This window comes from Procambarus clarkii, chromosome 24 (genome assembly GCF_040958095.1).
Source record: "Procambarus clarkii isolate CNS0578487 chromosome 24, FALCON_Pclarkii_2.0, whole genome shotgun sequence".
Classification (NCBI taxonomy): Eukaryota; Metazoa; Arthropoda; class Malacostraca; order Decapoda; family Cambaridae; genus Procambarus; species Procambarus clarkii.
In genome coordinates this window covers 2,641,386-2,666,363 of record NC_091173.1, presented here as the reverse complement: position 1 = coordinate 2,666,363, position 24,978 = coordinate 2,641,386, and the positions used below count along the sequence as shown (strand labels likewise).

General features: G+C 45.6%; 1 protein-coding gene across 1 annotated transcript; it reads left to right on the top strand.

Moving 5' to 3' along the window:
- The first annotated feature begins 1,579 nt into the window (after window positions 1-1,579).
- On the top strand, window positions 1,580-23,200 carry LOC138368155 (LYR motif containing protein 1-like). Its single transcript, XM_069330455.1, has 3 exons — window positions 1,580-1,711; window positions 3,550-3,776; window positions 22,724-23,200. Exons 2-3 carry the CDS (start codon window positions 3,563-3,565, stop codon window positions 22,861-22,863), a joined length of 354 nt encoding a protein of 117 aa, XP_069186556.1. The 5' UTR covers window positions 1,580-1,711; window positions 3,550-3,562; the 3' UTR covers window positions 22,864-23,200.
- The last annotated feature ends 1,778 nt before the right edge of the window (window positions 23,201-24,978 follow it).

Sequence of the window (24,978 nt, the reverse complement as noted above, 5' to 3'; positions counted from 1 at the left end):
AGTTGGTTGCCGTTACGATTACTGAACTGCGAATTACCAATATTTCTATGCCTAGCGTTATAATCACCTATAATGATGCTAGGCTCAGTCTGAATACAGATAGGAAGGTCAGTATAATTAAACTTATCACTAGGAGCATACAGGTTAAAGATATTGAGGGCAGAGTTCCCCACGTAGATCCTCACACCATGATACTGAAGCCCTTCGGTTGACTTGGCTGGAAGTAGCTGGTGAGGAAGGGACTTCTTAACATACAAAATACAAGAGTGACTGGATTTAAGGTTATAGACAGCAAAGGAGGTGTAACGGTTCTATTGTTACGTAAAGTATGGTGACATTAAACACAGACACTAAGATACTATATATATATTTGGTCGAATATACAGAAGTACACAGGTGATACCTTGGTGTGAGTTGAGCGCACTGAGCGTCGGTACAGTATCTCGCAAGTGTCTGCTCTAGACCACACTTGAAAGTTGACTCTGGTTAATGTTTGATGATGATTGATGAAGATTAAGCCACCCAAGAGGTGGCACGGGCATGAATAGCCCGTAAGTGGTGGCCCTTTTGAGCCATTACCAGTATCAAGAGCTGATACTGGAGATCTGTAGAGGCGCGACTGCACCCTGCGTGACGGGAGATGTCTCCCGGACCAAGTGGTGACCAGATGGTGATTAATGTTTGCTATTCTGCTGCTTATATGCTCGGGCAACACCTCACCGTGTTGCCCGGGCAACGCCTCACCTCATTCATCTCCAAAGGTTGACAGGAATATTAACAATGCATTTGGAGCGAGTATATTATTGGGATAATCTACTCGCTACAGAGGGTAATTTAGGGGGTGGAGACCTGGTGGGAAATCTGCACTCCTGAAGGCAGACGACATCAATGGGCTCGGTCGTCACTTTGTGGTGGAGATCAGGAAGTCTTTTCCTGAGTGATGCTATGTTCCAACTGAGGATACGAAGCACCGTTGTATTGGGGGAGTTTGTGGAGGGATCCATAGTTTATACTTAAGTATTAGTCCCCAAAAGCTTTTATGTGTGTTTGTGTAATTTACTGTCCTTTTGCTCTGCTTTGTATCACTCCTCGTATTCCTCTAAGTTCTGTGATGCAGCTGGCTGCAAGACAATACAGCTGCAATACACTGTCTCTTGTTTCTTTTTCAATGACACTGTTACTTATGAACTCTCTAACATTTACATGGTAGAAAATAGCCAATATACAAGTTGGTCAACAAACAGCATTTTTTTAAAATAGTAAGACATGGGTTGACATTTAACAAATTTATTCAGGTAAAGTACATACATACAAGGTAAGATACAAAAGATGATGGATTTATAGATAGAGCTAGTACATACAATGCCTAAAGTAGAGTAGTAAAGGGGGGGGGGGTAGAAATAGCCTAAGATACTCTATCCCTTTGAAATGTATTTCTTTCTTGTCTCAATAAACGTACTTGAACTTAAACTTGAATGGAAGCGCTAATTATATGATCAAGTGCCATGTATTTATTCAGATGAGAACAGCAGCGAACACAAACCAGCGCATATACGAACGAAAGCGTTTGTATGTACAAACTTCTCAGTGAACGAAGTTGTTTCTAACCCGGTATCCGAAATTGCAGTAGACGACTTGACCAGTTCTCTCCGCAATGTTATGACACCCGGTGCCGGGGTCCGTCTGATTACCCAAAGCTTCCTAGCATTACGTAAGTAATGAAGAAATATGCTATATTTACGCACCATGTTGTTGGTGTTAAATGTACAACATAAAAAAACATATGTTTACTTTGAAATAATATAAATTTATAACGAAATTAGTCGAAACTAAGTGGCATGAGAGGTCATAAGAAGTCGACTATCCAAGCGACAATATTTTGGAGCGACTTATCCAAGAAGAACAAATTATTCAAGATATATTGTTGCCTAGAGGTTATATTAAGTTATGTTTTGATAGGTTTAGTTAGATTAGGTGAGGTAAGGTTATGTTTGGGTAGGTTGGTTAGGTAAGTTACAGGAGGCTATGCCAGCAAAAATTGTTGCTTGGACCTGCTTTCGGTCCGTCTAATTACCACAAGTTACCACAAGCTTCGCAAAGCATGCTGGCAATACGTTAGTAATGAATAAATATGATATATTTACTCATAATGTTGGTGCTGAATGTACAACATGAAAAAACATAATTTTAATCTGAAAAAGTATCTTTTTATAAAGAAATTAGACAAAAATAAAGAGCCGGTGACGCCAAATCAAGTCGATGATCCAAGCGTCGGTTAGGTTAGGTTAGGTTTTGTTAAGTTAGGTTAACTTAGGTTAGGTCAGGTCAGGTCAGCCTAACCTAACTTATCATATTTATTCATTAATAGCGTATTGCCAGGAAGCTTTGTGAAGCTTGTGTAGCTTGTGGTAGCTTGCGGTAATTAGACGGACCCCCTGCTTTGGTCCAAGCGACAATGTGCCGCCAAAGCAAGTCTTTGGCGGCACCAGCTTCTTATTTTCATCAAATTTCGTTATAAAATGATACTTTTTTAGAGTAAAAATATGTTTTTCATATTCTACATTTAGCACCAGCATTATAATGAATAAATATATTATATTTATTCATTACTAATGTAATGCTAGGAAGCTTTGAGTAAGTTTGGGTAGCTTTGGGTAATTAAACGGACCCTCTGGTGCACTTATCGCCTGAGATACAGGGAAGTTGATAGATTTGTTAATTTTCTGGCTGGTTTGTCTGGCAGGGAAGATGGTGCTCAGTTCCAGGAACTGAGCACCATCCTTAGGAACAATGGGGAGGACCTTTGACATGAAAAGCCACTTGCTTCCTGACCCTAACGAGGCAACTAGGGAGATGGTAGTCCTCGGGTAAATTATGATAGTCCCCACTATACAAATTATTCTATCATGCAGATTCCATTGTACTTTGATATAATAATAATAATAATAATAATAATATTTTATTTAGGAAAAGTACATACATAGATGCAGAGTTACAAACATTCTGATTACTGTATTTATAAGCAGAGCTAGTACATACAAATACCAAAAGCCACTAATATGTATAGCGTTTCGGGCAAGGTGTGGAAGAAAAAAAAATTAGACTAAACTTAATAATAATTGAGCTTAAAGTATAAATTCGATTGAAAGAAAAAATAAAAGATAATAAAGGGGGCGATATTGGTACAAAATAGCCAATAAACAAGTTGGTCAACAAACAGCATTGTTTAAAAATAGTAAGACATGGGTTGACATTTAGGGGTAAGGTAGGTTACATGGAGTTAATTAGGTAGTAGTGTATTTACTCTTCATCTTAAACTGGTTGAGAGAGGTACAGCCTTTGGCATGATTGGGAAGGTCATTCCACATTCTGGGTCCCTTGATTTGTAGAGGATTTCTGGTTTGATTAAGTCGTACTCTTGGAATATCAAATAGGTATTTGTTTCTGGTGTGGTGCCCATGAGTTCTGTTACAACCTTCTAAGAAGCCATATCTTGGATGGAAGAATATTCTTTTGCAATTGATACTATTATGAGTTCTATATTTTCAGGTACATTTTCCTTATGGCAAATAGCCTGAAGAAACAAGTTTTGTCTTTGTATAAACGGATTCTACGTATTGGTCAGTCCTGGGAAGCTCGGAATCCTTCTGAAACTGAAGCAGAGAAAAAATATATCACCAGTGAAGCACAGGAGTTGTTTAGAACAAATAAATACATTACCAATGTGAAGAGCATTGAGGAACACATTGCAGAAGGAGAAGCCAGACTTGAAATTGGTTAGTCAAAATGTAAATACTAGACTGTAATTAGGTAATATGCAAGGTGAAACTCTATCATTTTAACAATTATTTCTGAGGTTTGCTCACATAGATTACTGCTCCAAAAGGTATAGTTATTCGCTACTGTCAGGATCATTACACAGATAGGAATACACATCACACCAATGCTTTTTTTTTTTTTTAACCACAGACGTGGCCACACATTTACAATGCTAACCAGCATATATACATTTTCTTCTGTCCTCCATGGACAGGATTAGAGAAGTGTTAAACATATAGTTCAAGGGTTTATTGAACACTCAACCACAGAAGGTGATTCGGTGCTTTTTAAATGCTAAGCTAACCTACATACGTAAATACATAGATAAACAGATTTACGTATGCCCTACATAAAGTGTTTGATGTGTCTTTTACATAGTGTCATTAATGTACATTCACAAAGGTGAAATGTAATTCTGATCAGCTTCCATATATACTTTATACCCATACATATACATACACACATATACATACATATATACACACACACATGCATTCACATACATTTGTCTCATTTACTCTGACAGGGTAAGATAGCTGATAAAGAAACTAGTGTGCAATTAAGCACTTAATCATTGAAGGTGATGAAGGTGCTTTTACATGCTCAGGTTATATAGTTGCATCATATATAAACATTGTATGATTGATATATTACATGGTCAATCTTGGATACAAGTCCAATATATCAAGTGTTCCAGTACTCATATAGTAATTACAGAGTTCGGCATACCTTAGCCCAGGAGGGCGAAAGTCAGTCAGTATGGGACATTCTACAATATAATGTTCAAGAGAGTGCATGTTTTCTCTTTCACAAAGTTGACACATTGTGTACTTGACATTTGGGTTTTGAGTAAGCTGCCAGATACGTCTATATCCCAGGCGTATTCTGACCACTATAACATCACATTGCCGGGTTCTTGTTCTATTAGTCCCATATGTGAATGTCTCCTCACGATATCTATCATAATAATTAATGCTACAACTTTCAGGTCTTTGAGAATTTGTTAGGTCGGTGAGATTTTCATTAGATATTTGTTTAAGTATTCTCTTTGTCAGTGCTAATGAAACACCCATATCAATTTCTACCACTGGTTTTCTGCAGGCTGTCTTAGCAAGCATATCAACAGTGTCATGCCGTGAGATGCCAACATGTGATGGTATCCATAGGAATTTAATCTCAAATCTGTTTTCTTTGGCAGCTAAAACATTCATTCGAATATCACTATTTTCTGGGTGTCACTACTATGTGCGTTCAATGCCAGGAGTGCACTCTGCGAGTCACAGTATATAAGTCCACTGCCTTTGTCTTTTAAAAAATTAGTGGCAAGGTATATGCCTGTAAGTTCGGTTTGAGTTGTACTTGCCCAGTCATTGACGCGCTTTATTGCTGTATGTACGAGAGAAGATTGTTCAAATATGTTACATGCACATCCGGTACATCGTCCACCTTCTTCTACAGAGCCGTCGGTATAGCACTGATACACATCGTTACCCATACTCTGAGTACTTTCAATGATGCTTTTCAGTGTTAACTGTTTTAATAATGTAGTGTGCACACTATCTTTCTTGGGCGCATTTACAAAATCAACTGATAGATCCCAGTTATCCCATGGAGTAATTGGCTGATTAATCATTAGTTGAGTTGGGTACATATTTAATATTTTGATGGAGTTGGCTACCTTGTAGAACCAATATACATAATCAGATTTCGTTCTTCTTCTATAGACCTCAGGTGAGTGCAGCATATTAGAAAGTTTAGCTTGAAACTTCATGTGTTGTCTAGATCTACTCAATGCCTTCACGCCAAAAACTGTGCTAATAGACAAAATTCTCTCACTTATGGTAGGTAATTTTAACTTCTCTCATATTAACTATTCTCATGGACTTTGGAGCCCCAAGGATGAGACGCATAGCTTCATTTTGCAAGGTTTCAAGAGATTTCAGCTCTTTGTCAGTATACAGTGTGAGATGTAGAGCATTGTAGTCAATCACAGAGCGTATAAATGATACATAAAACATTCTAGCAAGTCTCACGTTAAGTCCATGATTGACACCAACAAGGACCCGCAAGGGCTTTAATCTCTCCCAAAGTCTCCTCTTGAGAGAAGAAAGGTACCCAGGGTTGTTAATGGGGACACCAAGGTATCTGTAAGACTCGCAGTTCTCAAGTGCTCGCCCATCTATATGATAATTGGCTGGTGGAATACCACATGGAATGAGGGCATGAGTTTTCTGTACAGAGATAAGGAGGCCACATTCCTCAGCTCTAGTAGCAAAAGCGTCGAGCAGAACTTGCATTCTAGGCTCGGTGGCAGCCTGTAAACATATATCATCAGCATAACAAATGAGTGTCTTCATTATTAGTTGGAAGATCTTTAATAAGTTTATGCATCAGAACGTTGAACAACAAGGGACTGAGGACCCCTCCTTGTGGAGTTCCCAGTTCAAAGTGTTTGCTCTCTGTGCTTTTAACACCATTAAACAAAACATATGCTGTTCGATTAGACAAATAGCCCTTTATCCATTTCAGTAATATTCCTTGTATTCCCAGCTCGGCAAGCTGTTTCAGTATGATTTCTCTGTTTGCTGTATCAAAAGCTGCTGCTAGGTCGATGAAGACTGTTTGAGGGGAAGCTTCAATATGTGCGAAGTACTCAGCAAAACAGTGTGTGTACTGAGCCCAGGCATAAATCCAAACAGTTGGGGTGACAGGTGTCCCTGTATACGATACATGAGTTAGTAGTTAAGAACAATGCGCTCAAGCACTTTGCAAACACACGATGTTAGAGATATGGGTCTATAATTATCTGAGTGTGGTTTGGGGATGGGAACAATGACACTCTTTGTCCAAGCATCAGGTAATACTCCTTCACGTAAACTCATTCTGTACAACACTAATAGTGGACCTGGTACGTGTGAGACTAATCTCAGTAGACTGTAAGTAATACCATCCTCTCCGGGAGCAGTTGATTTTCCCATCTTTAATGCATGATTTAATTCCCATTCAGTTACATCATTAAGGTCCGACACGTCGATAGCTGTACAGGCAAGATTGATGGTTCGTTGTCTGTTGGGGCGTGTGTCATCAAGTTTGTGCTTTATGTTAATTGGGAGTGAGTCGTAGCTCGATGTTAGTGCCCATTGATCAAGGAGGATGTTTGTTTGTTCTAGTGGGCTGTGGTGCAGTGGTTTGGTTGGGCTGCTTCTAGAGATTTTTCGTATCTTTTCCCAAACTTCAAGTGTTGTTTGCTCATTTATACTTTGTAGGAACTCTTCCCAATGTTTATTACGTATAACGTTGCTCATGTCTCTCACCTCTATTTGCAACTAGAAGTGCATGCAAGTCACCTTGTGCTTTGGTTTGTTTGTACGTATCTCCAAGTTGCTTTACTCGTTCATGTTCTTTAACAAATACGGGGTCAAGGACCCACTTGGGTGGTGGTAGGTGTTGCCCACTTCTGCTAGGCTTACGACCTGTTCCCCAACACACCCATGTGTCGTAGTAGGTAGTAATCGTATCAACGAGATCTCTGGAGAAGGCTTGTACATTTGTTATTGTGTAATCTTGATACCATTTTGATATACAATTAATAAAGTGGTCATGCAAGCCATATGGAATATTCATTTTCCGTCTCTGATGTCTATTATTTATTTATTTTATTTATTTATTTATTTATGCATATACAAGAATGTACATAAGGAATGTGAGGATACAAATATGGTAATTACAGTCTTGTAAAGCCACTAGCACGCGCAGCGTTTCGGGCAGGTATTAGGTACATCACACTGTACCTCACAGGAAGCAGAAACTGCATAGTGATCACTAACTAAGTGATTTACCAACGAACATTCCATCCTATCTTGCACAAGGTTTCTACCCATTACATAATCAAGTCTGCCTCCCAGTAAATGAGTTTGGGTATCCGTAGTATACACGGTTAATCTGTTGTCATAAACATATTTGATAAATTTGCATCCATTATCGTTGTTAGTACTGTCTCCCAGTGTAATATGTCTAGCATTAAAATCTCCCATGTATATTGTCCCATGATTGTCTAGATCTGGGAGCAGTGTTACATTGAGTTTCTGGCTTCTGGCATATACGTTGAGGAATGAAAAGTGGCCTGCTGTAGTTTGTACATGAAAGTGATGGTACTGTATGTGTACATTGTGTGACGTGCTCACAAGAATGTGCGGTAAATCACTTCTGACGTATGTTAATAGGCCTGTGGCGTTACTGTTATTATAGGATGCATACCCTCTGATTTTTGGTGGGGTTTTGCTTATCATATTGGACGTGTAGGGCTCCTACACGTCCTAGGACATGTAAAGCAATGATATCTATGTTGTTACTGGTAACATATGCAATTAGGTCATTCAGTCTTTTGTTGATGCTACGAATGTTCCAACTGAGAAACCTAATGGTTCTTGTGTCAACAGCAGCCATGCTGAAAGGGCACATAATTAACATTAGAACATGTGGCACACTTGAGTAATACTGTATAGCCACCTGATCATAACACCTGATATTCAAAAGGATCTTTTCTGAAGCACACTGCAAACAGGTTTCAGTGACATAATGTACACATTTATTGAGGGAAGCCCAAACTCTTTACTAGCAATCAAAATACCCACCCAGTTCCACAACACCACCAGATGGCAACACTGCTGCAAAGAATGTCTTGCTGCCCTCACTTGGGCCAAATGGTAGAGTGACGGTCTTGCCTCATGTAGGTTGGTGTTCAATTCTCAACTGTCCAAGCCTTTGGGCACCATTCCTTACCCCTCTGTCCCCCCCTCCCCGCTCAGCTCGTTGTCGCCGTGTGGGGGCTTCGTGGGCGGCTGCCAGAGTGTGATGCTCCTTAGGACAGTCCTCTGTCTTTTTCTAGCCTTGTGCTCCTGCTGCCGTCCTCTCCAATTCTGCTGGGCACCTTTTCCTTTTCCTTCTGTTTCGTTTTTCTCCCCCCTCTTCTCCTATCTGCTTGCCGTTTCCTGCCGACCTTTTGCTCGTTCTGGTTCTTCCATGGACTTCTTCTATTTTGACGCCCGGGTGCTTGAGGAGGCATACTCATGCACCCGTAGAACTGCAGTACCCGACGTCGAGAGCGAGGGGAACCTTTTATTGTCAATCCCCACTTCGTCACTGAACCCGATCTCGACGGACTGTCGGTTTCTTAAGGTGGCGTTTGTGGGGCGTATACTCACGACGCACCCCTAGGAGGCCCCGACTAGATCGGCGATAGCTTCTTGTTGGGTGTCCTGCCTCTAATTGTGGCTCCATGGTGGGTGTGGGGGCACATTCGTGAGTGAATTCTTCTTTTCGTCAAGATGATAACCCCTGTTTCGGCTGCTTCTGGCTTACCTTCTCAGGCTCGTGGGGTGGGCGACCAAGCCCCCGAGTCGGTCCGTATTGGAAGACCGGGCTCTGTAGCCTCCCCTGCATTGGGCCCCGACCTTGCTCCTCCTTTGGCCTCTCTGACTCCTTCCCCTGGCTCCCCTCCCTCCTCTGTGGTTGGGTCGAGCCCCAAGCCCCCAGTGGTGACTACCTGGCGCGGCTCCTTCTCTCGTTGTAACTACTGCGCCTTTTAACCCCTCTATGGGGGTTCTCACCGCCGTCCTCGTCACGGCCGCCCTCGCTCGATTCCTTCCAGTTCTGCTACCTATCAAGCCTTGTTTGGTCCCGCTTCGTGGGCCAAATATTTTGATCTCCTCCCTCTTGATTCTGCGCCTCCTGACGATTTCTCCCTTCATCGACATCTCATTGATTCCGTGGATGCCTCCATTACTTTCAACCCCACTCGTCTCGGTACACGTGTCGTTGCTGCTCCTTCTCAGGATGCTGCTTCCCGCTTGGCTGCCTTATCCTGCCTTGGCGAGACCCCCATTCGGGTCTCGAAGAACGCTCAGTTGAATGCCAGTGTTGGCACTATTTTGCTCCCGCCCCATGTTGCAACCGGTGTTCGGGACCTGCGCGACTGCCACGACGATATTCGACATATCCTCGCTGCCCAGGGCCATTCTATTCTCCAGGTGGACACGTTTACTCGTCCCCCTCGTGGTAGTCGCCGTCAACCCCTCCGGGTTGTGAAGATTACCTTTGATGGTAGGACCCTTCCACCCTCTGTCATTCTTGCTGGTGCCAGGTGCTCTGTCCAGGAGTACATTCCTTCTCCTCGGCTCTGCAACAAGTGCTGGAGGTTTGGGCATGGTGCCCTCCGCTGCTCCGGGACTGTCTCTCTCTGTCCTTTGTGTGGTGGCGAAGGTCACTCTAAGTCGGAGTGCACTTCTCCCCAGGCTCGTTGCCTCAACTGCGGTGAGGCCCATCCTACCTTCTCCCGTGCGTGTGTCCATTACAAGCTTGAGGCAGCCGTCCTCAACCTGAAGCACCGGGAGCGTTTATCTTTTCCTGAGGCGAGGCGCCAGGTTCGCCGGCTCCCGCCTTATGCTAATATCTCTTATGCTCGCGTGTTGCGCTCTTCCTCTCCTCGTCCTTCCCGCCTTCCTCAGACTCACAACCGTTTCCGGGCCTTGGACCCTGATGCGCCCACTGCCCCCTCCTCTGTTCCTTTGGGTTCTCTCCCGAAGGATCCTCCTCCTGGTCCTCTGTCTGGGGTTCCCCTTCCTTCTACCCAGTCTGTCGTGTCTTCTGTGTCTTCTTCCTCGTCCCCCTCCTATCCTCCTTCCCATCCTCTTCCTCCATCTATCGGCTCTCCCCACCGCCTGTCGGTGCGGGCGGATGTCCATCGTTCTCCTAACGGCCGTCGTGTGTGCTCTCATTCGGCTTCTCCTGTTGAGACACTGGAATCCGTTGCCCGGTACGTAGTTGCTGGGACACCGGTCTCTTTGTCAGAAGCGTAAGCCTGGCTCCTCTCCTTCCTCTTCCCCGGCGGGTAAGAAGGCTTCGCTTTCTTCCTCAGCTCCTCCTCCTGGCTCTGTTGCTCCTTCCCCTCCCGTTTCAGTGCTTGCGCCCCCTGTTCCTGCTATGGAGGTTTCTTTGGCCCCTGCTTCCCTTTCGGTTGCTGCTCTTGCTGGGGTGCGCTCCCCTCTTTCTACTCCCCCTCCTCCTGCTGCTGTCCTTGACGGCTCCTCTCCGTTGTCTCCTCCTCTTCCTCCTCCTCCTCCGGACCCTGCCCGCCCACCTCTGATCTGTTCTCCCGTTTCCTTCCCTCCGTCTTTGCTCAGTTTACCCATGCCCCCTAACCCTGACTTTGCTGACCCTGATCCCGACCCTGATATTCTTTAACGTGCTCTGTTGCTCTTTCGCCTTTGTTTCTTCCTTGTTCTCTGTTTTTGTCCTTTCTCTTCTCGTTGTTGTCCATTCTTCAATGGAACGTTCGAGGTTATTACGCCAATTTCCTCGAACTCCAACTTCTGATTTCGCGGTTTTCGCCCCTTTGTGTCTGTCTCCAGGAGCCAATGCTTGGTGCTCGTCCTGGTCGTTTTCGTGGCTATTCCTTTCTCTTCCCCCCCCCCCCCCAGCCATTGCTGGGGCTTCTAATTCTTCTGCTCTCTTGATTCGGGCTGATGTTCCCTTTGTTCCTTTACTTTTTCCTTCGCCTCTCCATTGTTCTGCTGCTCGTATCTTTGTGGGGAAATGGTACACAGTTTGTTCCATTTATCTCCCCCCGAGTGTCCCGCTCTCTCTTCCTGATTTGAAACACCTCCTGGACTCCTTGCCGGAGCCTGTGCTCCTGCTGGGTGACTTCAATTGTCGTCATTCTCTTTGGGGTGACGTTCTGACGAATACCCGGGGTCGCCTCCTTGAGCCGTTTCTCCTCTCTTCTTCCCTGTCTCTTCTGAATTCTGGTGAGCCCACTCATTTGGACTCTCGGACTCGCACCCTTTCTTGTCTTGATCTTTCTCTCTGCTCTTCTTCTCTTTACTTAGATTTCACGTGGCAGGTTCTTGATGACCTCCATGGAAGTGATCATTTCCCCATCCTTGTTTCCTTTTTCTCTTTTCGCCCTTCCCTCTCTTTCCCTAGGTGGCAGTTTGCTAAGGCAGATTGGACCCTATTTACCCTCAGTGCTGCTCTCCCTGACCTCTCCCTTCTGCCTCTCTCTCGCACTCTCCTCCTTTTTCATGACACTGTCTTCAACGCTGCCCTCCGCTCTATTCCTCGCTCTTCCTCTCGGGGTCCACGGAAGTGCGTTCCCTGGTGGAATGCGGACTGTGCTCGGGCTGTCCGCTGTAAGCGTGCAGCCTGGAAGAGGCACCGCCATAGGCAGACGACCGATTCTTTTCTTTTCTTTCGGAAAGCGAGTGCGGTGGCCCGTAGGGCCATCCGTACGGCTAAACGTGAATGTTGGGCATCTTATGTCTCAACAATTACGTCCGAGACCCCTCTGGCCCAGATCTGGAAGCGTATCCGCAAGATAGCGGGTAAGTTCGTTCCCGATGTTTCACCGGTCCTTCACCTCCATGATACTCTTGTGGCGGACCCGTTGCAGGTCGCATCCGAACTGGGTTCCCACTTTTCTTCTGTTAGCTCTGGTCTTCATCTTCCCCAATCTTTCCTTCTTCGTAAACCTGTCCTTGAGTCTCGTCCTTTAGATTTCTGCACTCATCTTCAGCTTCCCTATAATGATCCCTTCTCTCTCTCTGAACTTCGTTCTGCCCTGGCCCTCTGCGGTTCTACGGCGGCGGGCTCCGATGGTATTCATTATGAGATGCTTCGCCATCTCCCTCCGTGCACGTCTCGGTATTTACTGAGTCTGTATAATCGGATCTGGGAGTCGTCGTCAGTCCCTGAGGACTGGCTCGATGCCGTTGTCCTCCCTGTTCGCAAACCGGGGTCTCTGGGTACTTCCCCTAAGGACTTTCGCCCTATTGCTCTCACAAGTTGTGTCTGCAAACTCTTTGAACGTATAGTTAACGTTCGTCTGATGTGGTTCCTGGAACACCATCACCTCCTCTCCCCTTCTCAATTTGGTTTCCGCAAGTGCCGCAGCACGACAGATGTCCTGGTGAACTTGGAGGTCTATATTCGTACTGCTTTTGCTGCGAAGACCTCCGTTGTTGCCGTCCTTTTTGACCTAGAAAAGGCTTACGACACCACTTGGCGTTATCATATCCTATCTCAACTTCATTCTTTTGGCCTTCGTGGTCATCTCCCTCTCTTTCTCCGCAGCTTCCTCTCTCGTCGTTCCTTTCGGGTGCGCCTTGGTACCGCGCTCTCTCCCTCTTTTCAGCAATACGAAGGTGTGCCCCAAGGTAGTGTTCTGAGCACTACTCTTTTTCTTGTTTCCCTCAATGGTCTTCTTTCCTCTCTTCCTTCTGGTGTCTTCTCCGCTCTCTATGTCGATGATCTTACTCTTTGTTGTCAGGGTGATGATTCGCCTCTCCTTCAACGCCGGCTTCAACTTGCAATTGATGCCGTGTCGTCTTGGGCCACAGGTCATGGCTTCAAGTTCTCTACTTCTAAGACTTGTGCCATGACTTTTACGCGGAAACGGGTTGTTCTTCGTCCCTCTTTGTCACTTTATGGTCATCCCCTTGAATACAAAGATTCCGCGAAGCCTTTGGGGTTATTCCTTGACACTCGTTTGTCTTGGTCTCCCCATATCTCTTACCTCCGTGTTGAGTGCTCTAAGGCCCTTACCCTCCTTCGGGTCTTGTCCCATACTTCTTGGGGGGCAGATAGGCGCACTCTCCTTGCTTTACATTCCTCTCTCGTCCTGTCTAAGCTCGATTATGGTTGCCCTGCTTACTCGTCTGCTTCTCCTTCTACTCTTCGCCGTCTTGATGCTTTGCACCATACTGGGTTGCGCCTCAGTTCTGGTGCCTTTCGTTCGACTCCCATCCTTAGCTTATATGTTGACACTGGCTTCCTGTCTCTCCAGGACCGCCGTGATCGCTACTGTCTTCGCTATCTTGCGCGGTCCTTGCAACATCCTTCCTCTCGCTTCTGTCGTGCTTTAACTTTTACCCCTCCTGCGGTTCCTGTTCCTCTTCACCACCTCCCTCTTTCTGTCCGGTTATCTCGCCTACAGGATTCTCTCTCCGTTCGTATTTCTGATGTTTCTCCTCGTGTTGTTCCTTCTTTGCCCCCGTGGAGGGTCCCTCTTCCGCGGTTTTGTACTTCCTTGACCCGTGTCACTAAAGCTTTTACCCCTCCTACGGTTCTAAAACGCCTTTTCCTCGAGCACTTTTCTTCTCACTCCCGCTCCGTTTCTGTCTTCACCGATGGGTTTAAGTCAGCGGACGGTGTTGGCTACTCTGTTGTTTTTCCTGATCGCACTTATGTGTGTCGCTTGCCTCCGGAGACTAGCATCTTTACAGCGGAACTTTATGCTATTCTCTATGCTCTTCGTCTCCTGCTTTCTCGTTGTCAGTCTTCCTTTGTGGTTGTTGTTGACTCTCGTAGTGCCCTCATGGCTCTCGGGTCCTTTAATCCGGTTCATCCAGTAGTTGTCGAGATCCAGCATTGGCTGTTTCTCGTTCACAGTAAATTTAAGTCGGTTGAGTTTTGTTGGGTTCCCAGCCATATTGGTGTGTCTTTAAATGAGCGTGCGGATGCTGCTGCTAAGGAAGCTGTCCGCTCTTGTCCCATCTCTCGTAAAGGCATTCCGTATTCCGACTTTTACCCGGTTATCCATTCCTCAGTCCTTACCCGTTGGCAGGCTTCTTGGTTGTCTGTTACTGGTAACAAGCTACGTACTCTTAAATGTTGTGTTTCCTCGTGGCCGTCCTCCTTCCACCGTAACCGGCGGTGGGAAACAGCTCTGGTGAGGTTGCGTATTGGCCATACTCGCTTAACCCATGGTCACTTGATGGAGCGCCGCCCTGCTCCTTATTGTCCTAGTTGCATTGTCCCTCTTACGGTCGTGCATGTCCTTCTTGAATGTCCTGACTTCCAGGACGAGCGTGTGTCTTGCTTTCCGACCGCCCCTCGCGGTCACCTGTCCCTCGATAGAATTCTTGGTGACTCGGATACTTTTGATATCGTTCGCCTTATGCGTTTTTGTTCTCGTATTGGCATCCTTGGTGATATTTAGCGCCCTCTGATTATTTTGCGTATTTGATGGTGCTACATAGCCTTCCCGGTTTGGTGCCTTCTTTTGATAATTACTTACTTACTTACTTACCCCTCTGTCATCCCAAATCCTTATCCAATCCTTTCCAAGTGCTATACAGTATAGTCATATATAGCACTTCCTCCAGATCCCTTACAACCCCCCACCCCCTTCCATTCCAAAATTGTAACATGCATAATGTATATCATAATGCTCCTTATGGCAGTTTGACAATTGGACACTTAGTTAAACTAAGTGTGACATTTATTTTAGCGTTAAGTTAGGCAAGTTTCCAGTTTTTGGTGAACCTCTAAAATTATTGATAATTGGAGTGACCCTGTGCATGTCTTGTAATCGATGACTATTCAAATTGCTTCCCAAGTATGCATTTCCCAGTACTGTACTGTAGTTGTCAGCAGGTAGTCTTACAGAATTGCACATTTCCAAACTTAAATTATCTGTGGAAACCAGAGCTAATGATAATTGAGGAGACATATACAGTACAGTACCAGCTTTTGCTCCTAAAGTTTGGGAATGGTGTTTTAATCTAGGTATCTGCTTGATACGGTTCTGGAAGTTCTTCTACTCCCCAAGCCCAGCCTGAGGCCAGGCTTGACTTGTGAGAGCTTGCTCCAACAGGCTGTTGCTTGGAGCGGCCTGCAGGCCCACATATCCTCCACAGCCCCGGTTGGTCCAGCACTTCTGGAAGAAAACTATCTAGTTTCCTCTTGAAGATGTCCACGGTTGTTCCGGCAATATTTCTTATACTTGCTGGGAGGGTGTTGAACAACTGTGGACCTCTGATGTTTATACAGTGTTCTTTGTGTTTATGGCACCCCTGTTCTTCACTGGTTTTATTCTGCATTTTCTACCATATTTTCTTCCAGTACCTTTGGTGTACTGAACACCAGGAGAAATCATGAAACAAATGCTTTGATTAATAGACTATTTGAGTTAACACCATGGAAATGGGACAGAAGTGAGATAACCCACCTGCATGAATGTTTTACACACCTCGCATGTGAATTGCGCTTAGAACCAAATCCAAAGAAGTCAGAAGCCAAGCCACCTGAAGCATCCAGCTCTAAAGGAGAATGGACTGAAGGTATATCTGAAGATGCCCCCCTCAGATCAGGCAATAAACTACCAGGAAGCAGTAGGCATGAAGCCAGAGCACAGGCCCAGAGACAGCTGAATCCTTCGCAGGGCAAGCCACAGCTGCAAATTCTCACCATGCTGTTTGCTAAAGAAATGGGCCAGACCACTGTTCTTGGGTGGCCTGGTCAATGCTGGTCACGAAGCCACAAACCAAAGACAAGATGTCTGTGAAAATATTGAGTGATGGGAGGATGAAACTAAACTCTTGAAAGCCTGAAGGGGAAATCTGTGAAGCAAGAGTCGATGAAGGGCGGGTGGGGCCCAAACCCACCAGTCCTGGAAGCAGTAAAGTGGGCAGAATTGGAGAAACCTGTGTAATGTCCAGAGCCAAACCCAGCCCAGGGCAAATACAATGCAGGCAAAGTTCAGGCGCTCTCACAACCAGCCAATGAGTCGCCTGGGGCTGTTCCAACACCGGACAGCAATGAAGCCGCAGGCAGAGCAACGCTGCCGGATGTAGAGACAGAGATTCCAACTGAGAGTCCCAAACAAGGCCAAGACAAGTTCGAAACTGGGAAGTAACCAACTGAAACTTTCTCCAGTTCACTGGGAACCCAAATTCAGTAAGCTGGTAAAGAACCCGATCCCTGGCCGTGTGGATTGATTGGGGGCCCACATTAGCCAGTTGTCGAGGTAGGCCAACACAAAAAAGCCTAACAGATGCAGCCGGACCACAACAACTACGCCAACCTGGTAAACATGCAACGGCTGGTGAGCAGATTCAAAACGATGGAAAGAACCCCTAAAGTATTAAGCCTGATGCCCTATAAGAAAACCTATCCAGTCCTTGAACCTGTGACGTATCAGGATGAGCCAATAAACATCCTGAAGGTCCGGGGACACAATCCAAGCTCCAGGATGTGTTAACAGGTGAACTTGGCCAAAGTGGTCATGTGGAAGGTTGAATTCCACCTGCAAAGTGTTGCTTCATACATTTTTGTCCAGGTCATCTTGAAGGGCATGACAATTGTCTGTCCCTTATCTTCCCTATTAGCTTAGCATCATCAGAAAACATGTTTGTATAATTCTGTATTCCATCTGGTTTATATAAACATTTATATAAACAATGTCTTCTCATATTAATGTCAGGGAAATGGTGTTTCTGTGCATCTCTTCCAAAAGGCTTGGCAAAAAGATTTATCTTAGAAACTGCACTGATGGTCTTCTGTCGCAGTGAGAGGGATGGCTTCTGATCTCTATCAACGTGGTGTTGGACTCTGACAACCGCCTGTTCTCTGGCTTCTCAGGGTTTGAGGCAGTTCACATTTAGGGCATATTAAATGTGCTTATCAGTGTCCTCCCATTATTGTTCTATTGTGATGGAGTAGGAGATGAACGTGCCTTAATTTCATTAGATATGCACCAGATTTAACATTCCTCTGGTTGGCCTGTTTACTTTAACATGGAATCACAAGTCACCCATATGTTGCTGTCCCTTAACTGCAAATAGTGGTAGAAGGCAATTTTTGTTTTGATTTTCTGAGGGGGGGGGGGGGAACCCTGTCGGCTCCCCAGAGCAATCCAGGCTGATATTGCTAATATTAGACTTTGGCATCAGTCAGTGTGAATGGAGTTCTTAGGTCTACCGGGGACCACGAGCCAGAACCTGGGCCCCCTTAGAGAGGCACAAGGAGCAATGGCCTATAAAACCCCCCGTGTGGTTGGAAGCTTTCTATGTCTACCCTTGACCGGGTCAGGCACCCAGAAAGGTAAGCATCCCAAAACAAACCCCTATTATGGTTAAGAAATTGCTACTGAAAGTCGAACTAGTGGACAGAACTCTCCAAACAAAAAGGAGAAAACGAGCATGACGTCACCACGTTGCTGCGCCACCATCTGCGCAGCTCCCCCTCTCCCCGAGAGGGGGAAGGGGAGCCCCAGACCCCTCACGCCGACTACCCTAAACCCCAATTCTCAGGCTGATGTGCTAGGCAGAGGTCGTGTGCTCTGGCTCCTGAATTGGTCTTCAGCTCTGTGCCTGTGTGGTGTGGTGGCTGTCTCACTTGGGGTGCACGAGCCAGGGGTAATTCTTTAGTACTCGAGCTGCATGCGCCTAGGGTTACCTTTCCTAGGTGCCCGGTAAGTACTGCTCTTGGAGCTTGGGGCCACATTCCACAAGTTCCTTGGGTTCTGCCTCTGCTTGGTCGTTTGCTGCTCGGCTTTCGGCCACCCTTTGTGCACTGCGGTGTTCTGGCACCCTTGTTCGCCTTAAGGAAAGACAGTTTGCACTGGTAGGGGCGCAGGGTACTGTGCAGCTTGTTTTCACCTATCGTAGCGGCCGGCTCTGTTCCGCCTGGGTACGCTATCCTCTTGTGAGGTTTTATTTTTCTATTTGTTTTCCTGCCTGGGGGGGGGGTCTGCCTTTGGTTGTTGACCCGAGTGTATGTAGCATTCGCGTCTCTCTTTCTGGTGGTATCCCCTGCTAGGTCCCCGTAAGTGCACATGTCCTAGGGGTTCAGTTACTTAGAAAGTTGTTGGTAGACTTGGGCACCAGTTAGCAGTATCCTGCCTGGGCTTCAATGAGCGTATTGTTCCATATCAGGACCCTAGGAATCCCCATGGGGGCGTGCGGGTCCGATGGATGTGGCCCCTGAGTCCCCCCCCCCCCTCTCCTTCGCTTTGTGCGAGTTTGAGGGTTGCTCTGTCCCCTTGTCTCAGGGTGACTCATTGTTTTTGCCTTCGTCACGCTGACTGCTGGGTCGGGGACACTTTTGACCTGAAGTCCTGCGAGTTTTGTTGCTTGCTGGTGACTCAGTTTACCCAGTCTGCTGATGACAATATTCGGGTATAGGCGGCACAGGCGTTGCACGTTAGGTTTAGGCTGTTGCAACGCGCTCGGTTGGTTGCTGACCCGGATGCCCCGAGGCTGCCCCGTTTTGGTTATAGGGACTCTGACTTGGGGGTGTTGGTCACTTTGGCTTTGGTTCAGTCCGCACCCCCCCTCGTCCTTCTCCTGCTGTGGTTCGGTCTGGTCTCCCCCCCCCCCCCCCCTTCCTGCTTCCGTCTTCGAAACGTCTGAGGGTTTCAGGGTTGGGGCAAGGTTTAGATGGTTTTGAGACTCGGGCGGTCACGGGGGATGCCCCTTCCAGGGTGACGACGGAGGCATTCGAGTCGTTTCTCCCTGCCGAAGAGTCTGAGTCTAACCAGTGAGCCTCCTTTCTTCCGGCTTCTACGGCTGTGCTGGCCTTTTGAGGCCGGGGCTTTGGGAGATGACTCGGCCCTGGGTCCCGATGTGGTAGTTCCTGGGGCAGGGAAGGGGCTGACTTGGAGGCCTTGGGCCCCGTTGGACCCCACCTGGGTTTTTCTACCCTTTGAGCTGGGCTTACTGTTACAAGGAGTGGGGTTTTCTTTTCTTCCCCTCTTCGTACGAATTGAATTAGGTGTCTGCCGCTCCTCGGGTTTTGTTCCATGTCCCTTCGGGTGCTTTGATCCCGTCTTTCCAGAGGTTTTTGGCTTCCCGCATCCTACCTCATGAGTGCGGGAGGCCTTTGCGGCTTACCTCCTGCGTGACCTGGATTACGCCTCTATTATGGATCCGTCTACGTTCAGGTTTGGGTCTTCTTTTCCCTACTGGATTCGTTATGAGGTTCTGGAGGTGCCCTGGCTGGCAGACTGTCCTGTTTTTGGTTTGGAGGCGTGGCAAACGTTGTCGTTCCCGCATGCTTGAGTGGCGTGAGTCATTGATGGTGGTCCAGGTTTTACTGGGAGGCGAATTTGAGCACCTCAGTGAGTGCTTGCTTGCCCCTGCCCTTCCTTGGGATGTGGGCGTCGTGCAGCTTCACGTGCAGGTTCCATCCCTTTCGGCTGCGCTGGTTGCTGAGGACTTGCACGATCATAGCCTGTTGGCTTCGGTTTTGCTTTTCTTTTCCCTCCTGGAGCTGTCTGCGGACTATCTTAAGGAGGATGTGGACGCCTGGGCCCGTTCCTGGGTCTGGTGCCTTGGACTTGGTGGCGCATGCATTGTCTGCCTTGTTGAACCTGTGTGCGCCGATCCTGCAGGATGCAGTGTCATTGTTTTATGCCTCCCAACTCGTGTGGCAGCAGGCGGTGTTTGCTTCCTCCTTGGCATCTGCTTGGGACCTGGCTCTTAGATTGTCTTTGCCTTTTTGTCCCTTGCTGTTTGCTGATTCTGTGGTGGGGCAGTATTGGCAGGCGGCTTCTGCTAACTATCGCCCGATGTTTGACTTGTTGGTTCCTCGGGAGGTTCTGGGAGGGGGGGGACCTTCCAGGAGGGGTTATACCAGGGCTCGGAGTTCTGCTTGTTGTGGTAGGCCACGGGTGACAGTTTTGGTGCCGGCGCTGCATTCCGACCTGTCTTCGTCTGGTCTTTGTGGAGTTCACTCTATGCGAGGCTCGGGTTCTCGTAAGGGGCGTCGGCCTTTTTGCAGTTCATCCCATTGATGGGGCGATGGGGTGGGGAGGCTTGCTCTGTTCGCTCACGCCTGGTCTCTCAATTTGTGGGCTTTGTGGGTTGTTTCCGACGGCCTGCGGTGGTGTTGGATGGTCCCGCCTCCTTCGGGGGGCTCAGGGCTTGCAGGGCAGGCTTCTTCTCCTGCACTGTTGGGTCATCTCAGAGTGGGTGCACTTAGGCGTGATCGAAACGACATCGTCCCTAAGATGGGTTTCCCGTCAGTTTCCACTGCCGAAATGGGATTGTGCGGACCTGCGGTTCATTCTGGACTTGTCCCGTCTGAACCCCTGGGTTCATTGCCCCTCCTTTCGAATGACTTACACTGTCCCAGGTCCGGCTTCTGTTGGAGCTGGGTGCTTGGATGGTGTCTCTGGACCCTCGGAACGTGTATTGGCATGTCCAGATTCATCCAGGGTTCAGGGACTGGCTCGGTTTTGTTGTGGGACGTATCGGTTACCGCTTTCATTGTCTCCTGTTCGGGTCGAACCTGGCACCACGCATTTTCACGCGCCTTACCTGGGTCGTGGTTGCCTATCTGCGTCTCTTAAGTATTCTTCGCTCTCGGTTCCGGTTGTCTTGTCCTTTCTCTCGTGGTTGTTTCAGGACCAATATCTTTTGCCAAATACTGTCGCCTAGTAATCATGAGGCGCTGGCGAAGCCGCTATAACTTACTTCTGCGCCGTTTTGCAAGCTGTCTCGTGCATTGTTTCACCTCCGGCCTGCTCATGCACTGCTTGAGCCGTCCTGGTCCTTAGATCGGGTGCTCTCTTATCTCTCTCCTCCTTGGTTTGTTGTGGTTCCCTTCGGTTCTGGATTGTTTTTCTAAGGCTCTTTTTCTTGTTGGCATTGGCCTCTGGTGGTCAGGTCGGGGAGCTTCACGCTCTCCTCCGGCGCCGGGTTTTGTGCACTTTTGGTCCTCTTGATAGGTTTGTTTGCTTGCAGCTGTCTCCTCCTTTTCTGGCAAAGAATGAGACGGTTGCTTTCCAGAGGGGTACTTGGGTTGTTGATGCCTGGTTGGTCAAGCCTTGGGGTTCATCATGTGTTGTGTCCTGTTGCGGCTCTCTGCCGTTATTTGCGCGCCACGCAAATAGGGACGCGCTTTGGGTTGATCCCGTTTCCCTCCTTCCCTGTTCCAGGGTGCGGGGTCTCTCGGGTTATCCTTTGGGTTATTTGATCCAGGCAGCCTGCGGTCTATCCCCGTGCCCACGACGTTCGTAAGTTTGCTGCTCTTGCTGCCATCTTTGGCAACATGTCTTGGGCTGACATTTGGGTGCGGGGTTTTTGGGCATTCGAACAGAATTCTGGCTGAGTGTCATTTAGTTTGTTCCTGGGCCTCTTTGGGCCTATGTAGCTTTTTAATTGAAGGTTGCACCCGTTTGTCTTGACTTCGCGTTGAGGTGCAAGTAACGACTACCTCCCGGGTAAGTCCCTCTTGTTGAATGTAATGAAAGGCAATTTTCTGGGGGGTGAGACCCAGAGGCTACTTGACAACCCTCCCTCCATATAGTCAGTGTTTTTTTCACATGTTTTTTGACATCCAGCCTCAGAACTGGGGTCTTGGGTAGCCGGCGTGAGGGGTCTGGGGTTCCTCCTTCCCCCTCCCGTGGAGGAGGGAGCTGTGCAGATGGCGACGTGGTGATGTCATGCTCATTTGCTCGTTTTTGTTTGGGTAGTTCTGTCCACTAGTTTGGCTTTCAGTAGCAATTTCTTAACCAGAATAGGGGGTTTGTTTTGGGATGTTTACCTTTCTGGTTGCCTGACCCAGTCGAGGGCAGCCATAGAATGCTTCCAACCACACGGGGGTTTCTATAGGCCATTGCTCCTCGTGCCTCTCTAAGGGGGGCCAAGTTCGGGCTCGTGGTCCCTGGTAGGCCTAAGAACTCCATTCACACTGATTGATGTCAAAGTCTAATATTAGCAATATCAGCCTGGATTGCTCTGGGGAGCCTCCGGGTCTCATCCAGAAATTGGCATTTCATTACATTCAACGCTGGGTTTTTTCTCTCCCTCCAGTCCAGAAGCTGCTCCCTTTACTGTACTGCTGTCTCTGGAGGGCTTTGTTGACCATGTTATTCTGCTGCTTAATAAGTAAAACATTATTTGATGTATAATTACAATGGTGTCATGCCTAAGGCCTTCTGTGCTTTGAAGTTTAAATAGAGGCATCATTAGCATTTTGCAAACTTAAAAATTTGCAACACTGCACTCCACAATCCACAAAAGTAGGAAATGTAGTACAGGTAATAATAATGGTTCAATTTGTGTTGATTTTTGTTAATTAGCTTAGTTGAGGCATTTAACTGATTCTGTATCTCTTTCAGCAATGCACTACAAGACTCCATATCCAAGGCCAGTGAACATGCCACCAAATACTCTAACAAAGGCCTGGGGTAGTGACAACATGAGACGGCAGCACGTTTCTAGACCAGTCTATATAAAGTCCATTGATAGCAAAACTTAAGTTATGACTGCATTGTTCAGTTATGCACATCTTGTACAATATTGTATATGGTATAAATATTTACAAATTAAAAATAATATTTGCCTTCTACATGACTCATCTATCATAAAATGTTTCTAGTGGCTACAAGTAATATAAAAGTAAATAAAAGTGGTTTCTAGTAGTCCAATCAGGAAGCAACATTGGTCTGGGTGGCAGCTCCAGCCAGGTATACAAGGCAACAACAAAACGCAGCAAAATCAGTCACAACTCATTTCAGCTAGGAATCACTTTTCTTCTGACCAGCCTCATCACAGCCACTCAGACATCCTGTGCTCAACAGACTGCCACCAGACTGGCCACATAGTCCTGACTTTCTCACAAATTGTTTCAATGCTGTAACCTAACATGATTATATATATATATATATATATATATATATATATATATATATATATATATATATATATATATATATATATATATATATGTATGTATGTATGTATGTCGTACCTAGTAGCCAGAACGCACTTCTCGACCTACTATGCAAGGCCCGATTTGCCTAATAAGCCAAGTTTTCCTGAATTAATATATTTTCTCTAATTTTTTTCTTGTGAAATGATAAAGCTACCCATTTCATTAAGTATGAGGTCAACATTTTTTATTGGCTTTAAAATTAACGTAGATATATGACCGAACCTAACCAACCCTACCTAACCTAACCTAACCTAACCTATCTCTATAGGTTAGGTTAGGTTAGGTAGCCGAAAAAGTTAGGTTCGGTTAGGTTAGGTAGTCGAAAAACAATTAATTCATGAAAACTTGGCTTATTAGGCAAATCGGGCCTTGCATAGTTGGCTGAGAAGTGTGTTCTGGCTATTAGGTACGACAAAATATATATATATATATATATATATATATATATATATATATATATATATATATATATATATATATATATATATATATATATATATATATATATATATATATATATATATATATATATATACATACATATACATATATACATATATACATACACATATATATTATTAAATATGACCGAAAAAGTAAGATTAATAATTCTAACACGAATTTTCTCAATCTTTCGTACATTACGCTTCACTGTTGGAGGTAAATCAAAAATCAATTCTCCAAAATTCATTTTTATTTCTAGTCTGACGCGACACGGGCGCGTTTCGTAAAACTTATTACATTTTCAAAGACTTTTAGTTCACAAATACACAACTGAATAGAACTTACGTATCTTGGATTTTATATCTACATTTGAGTGAGGTGGGAGGGGTGATGTGGCATTAACACAAGACAGAACAAAAGGGGATATTAATAGGGTATTAAAAGTATCAACACAAGACAGAACACAAACAATGGGTATTGAATAGAAGTGTTTGTAGAAAGCCTATTGGTCCATATTTCTTGAAATATGGACCAATAGGCTTTCTACAAACACTTCTATTCAATACCCATTGTTTGTGTTCTGTCTTGTGTTGATACTTTTAATACCCTATTAATATCCCCTTTTGTTCTGTCTTGTGTTAATGCCACATCACCCCTCCCACCTCACTCAAATGTAGATATAAAATCGGAGATACGTAAGTTCTATTCAGTTGTGTATTTGTGAACTAAAAGTCTTTGAAAATGTAATAAGTTTTACGAAACGCGCCCGTGTCGCGTCAGACTAGAAATAAAAATTAATTTTGGAGAATTGATTTTTGATTTACCTCCAACAGTGAAGCGTAATGTACGAAAGATTGAGAAAATTCGTGTTAGAATTATTAATCTTACTTTTTCGGTCATATTTAATAATATATGTCTACAGGAAAGACTGCTACCAAAATATACTAATATACACATATATACATACATATATACATATACATATATACATACATATATACATATACATATATACATACACATATATACATACATATATACATACATATATATATGTCGTACCTAGTAGCCAGAACGCACTTCTCAGCCTACTATGCAAGGCCCGATTTGCCTAATAAGCCAAGTTTTCCTGAATTAATATATTTTCTCAAATTTTTTTCTTATGGAATGATAAAGCTACCCATTTCTTTTTATATGAGGTAAAAAAAATTTTAT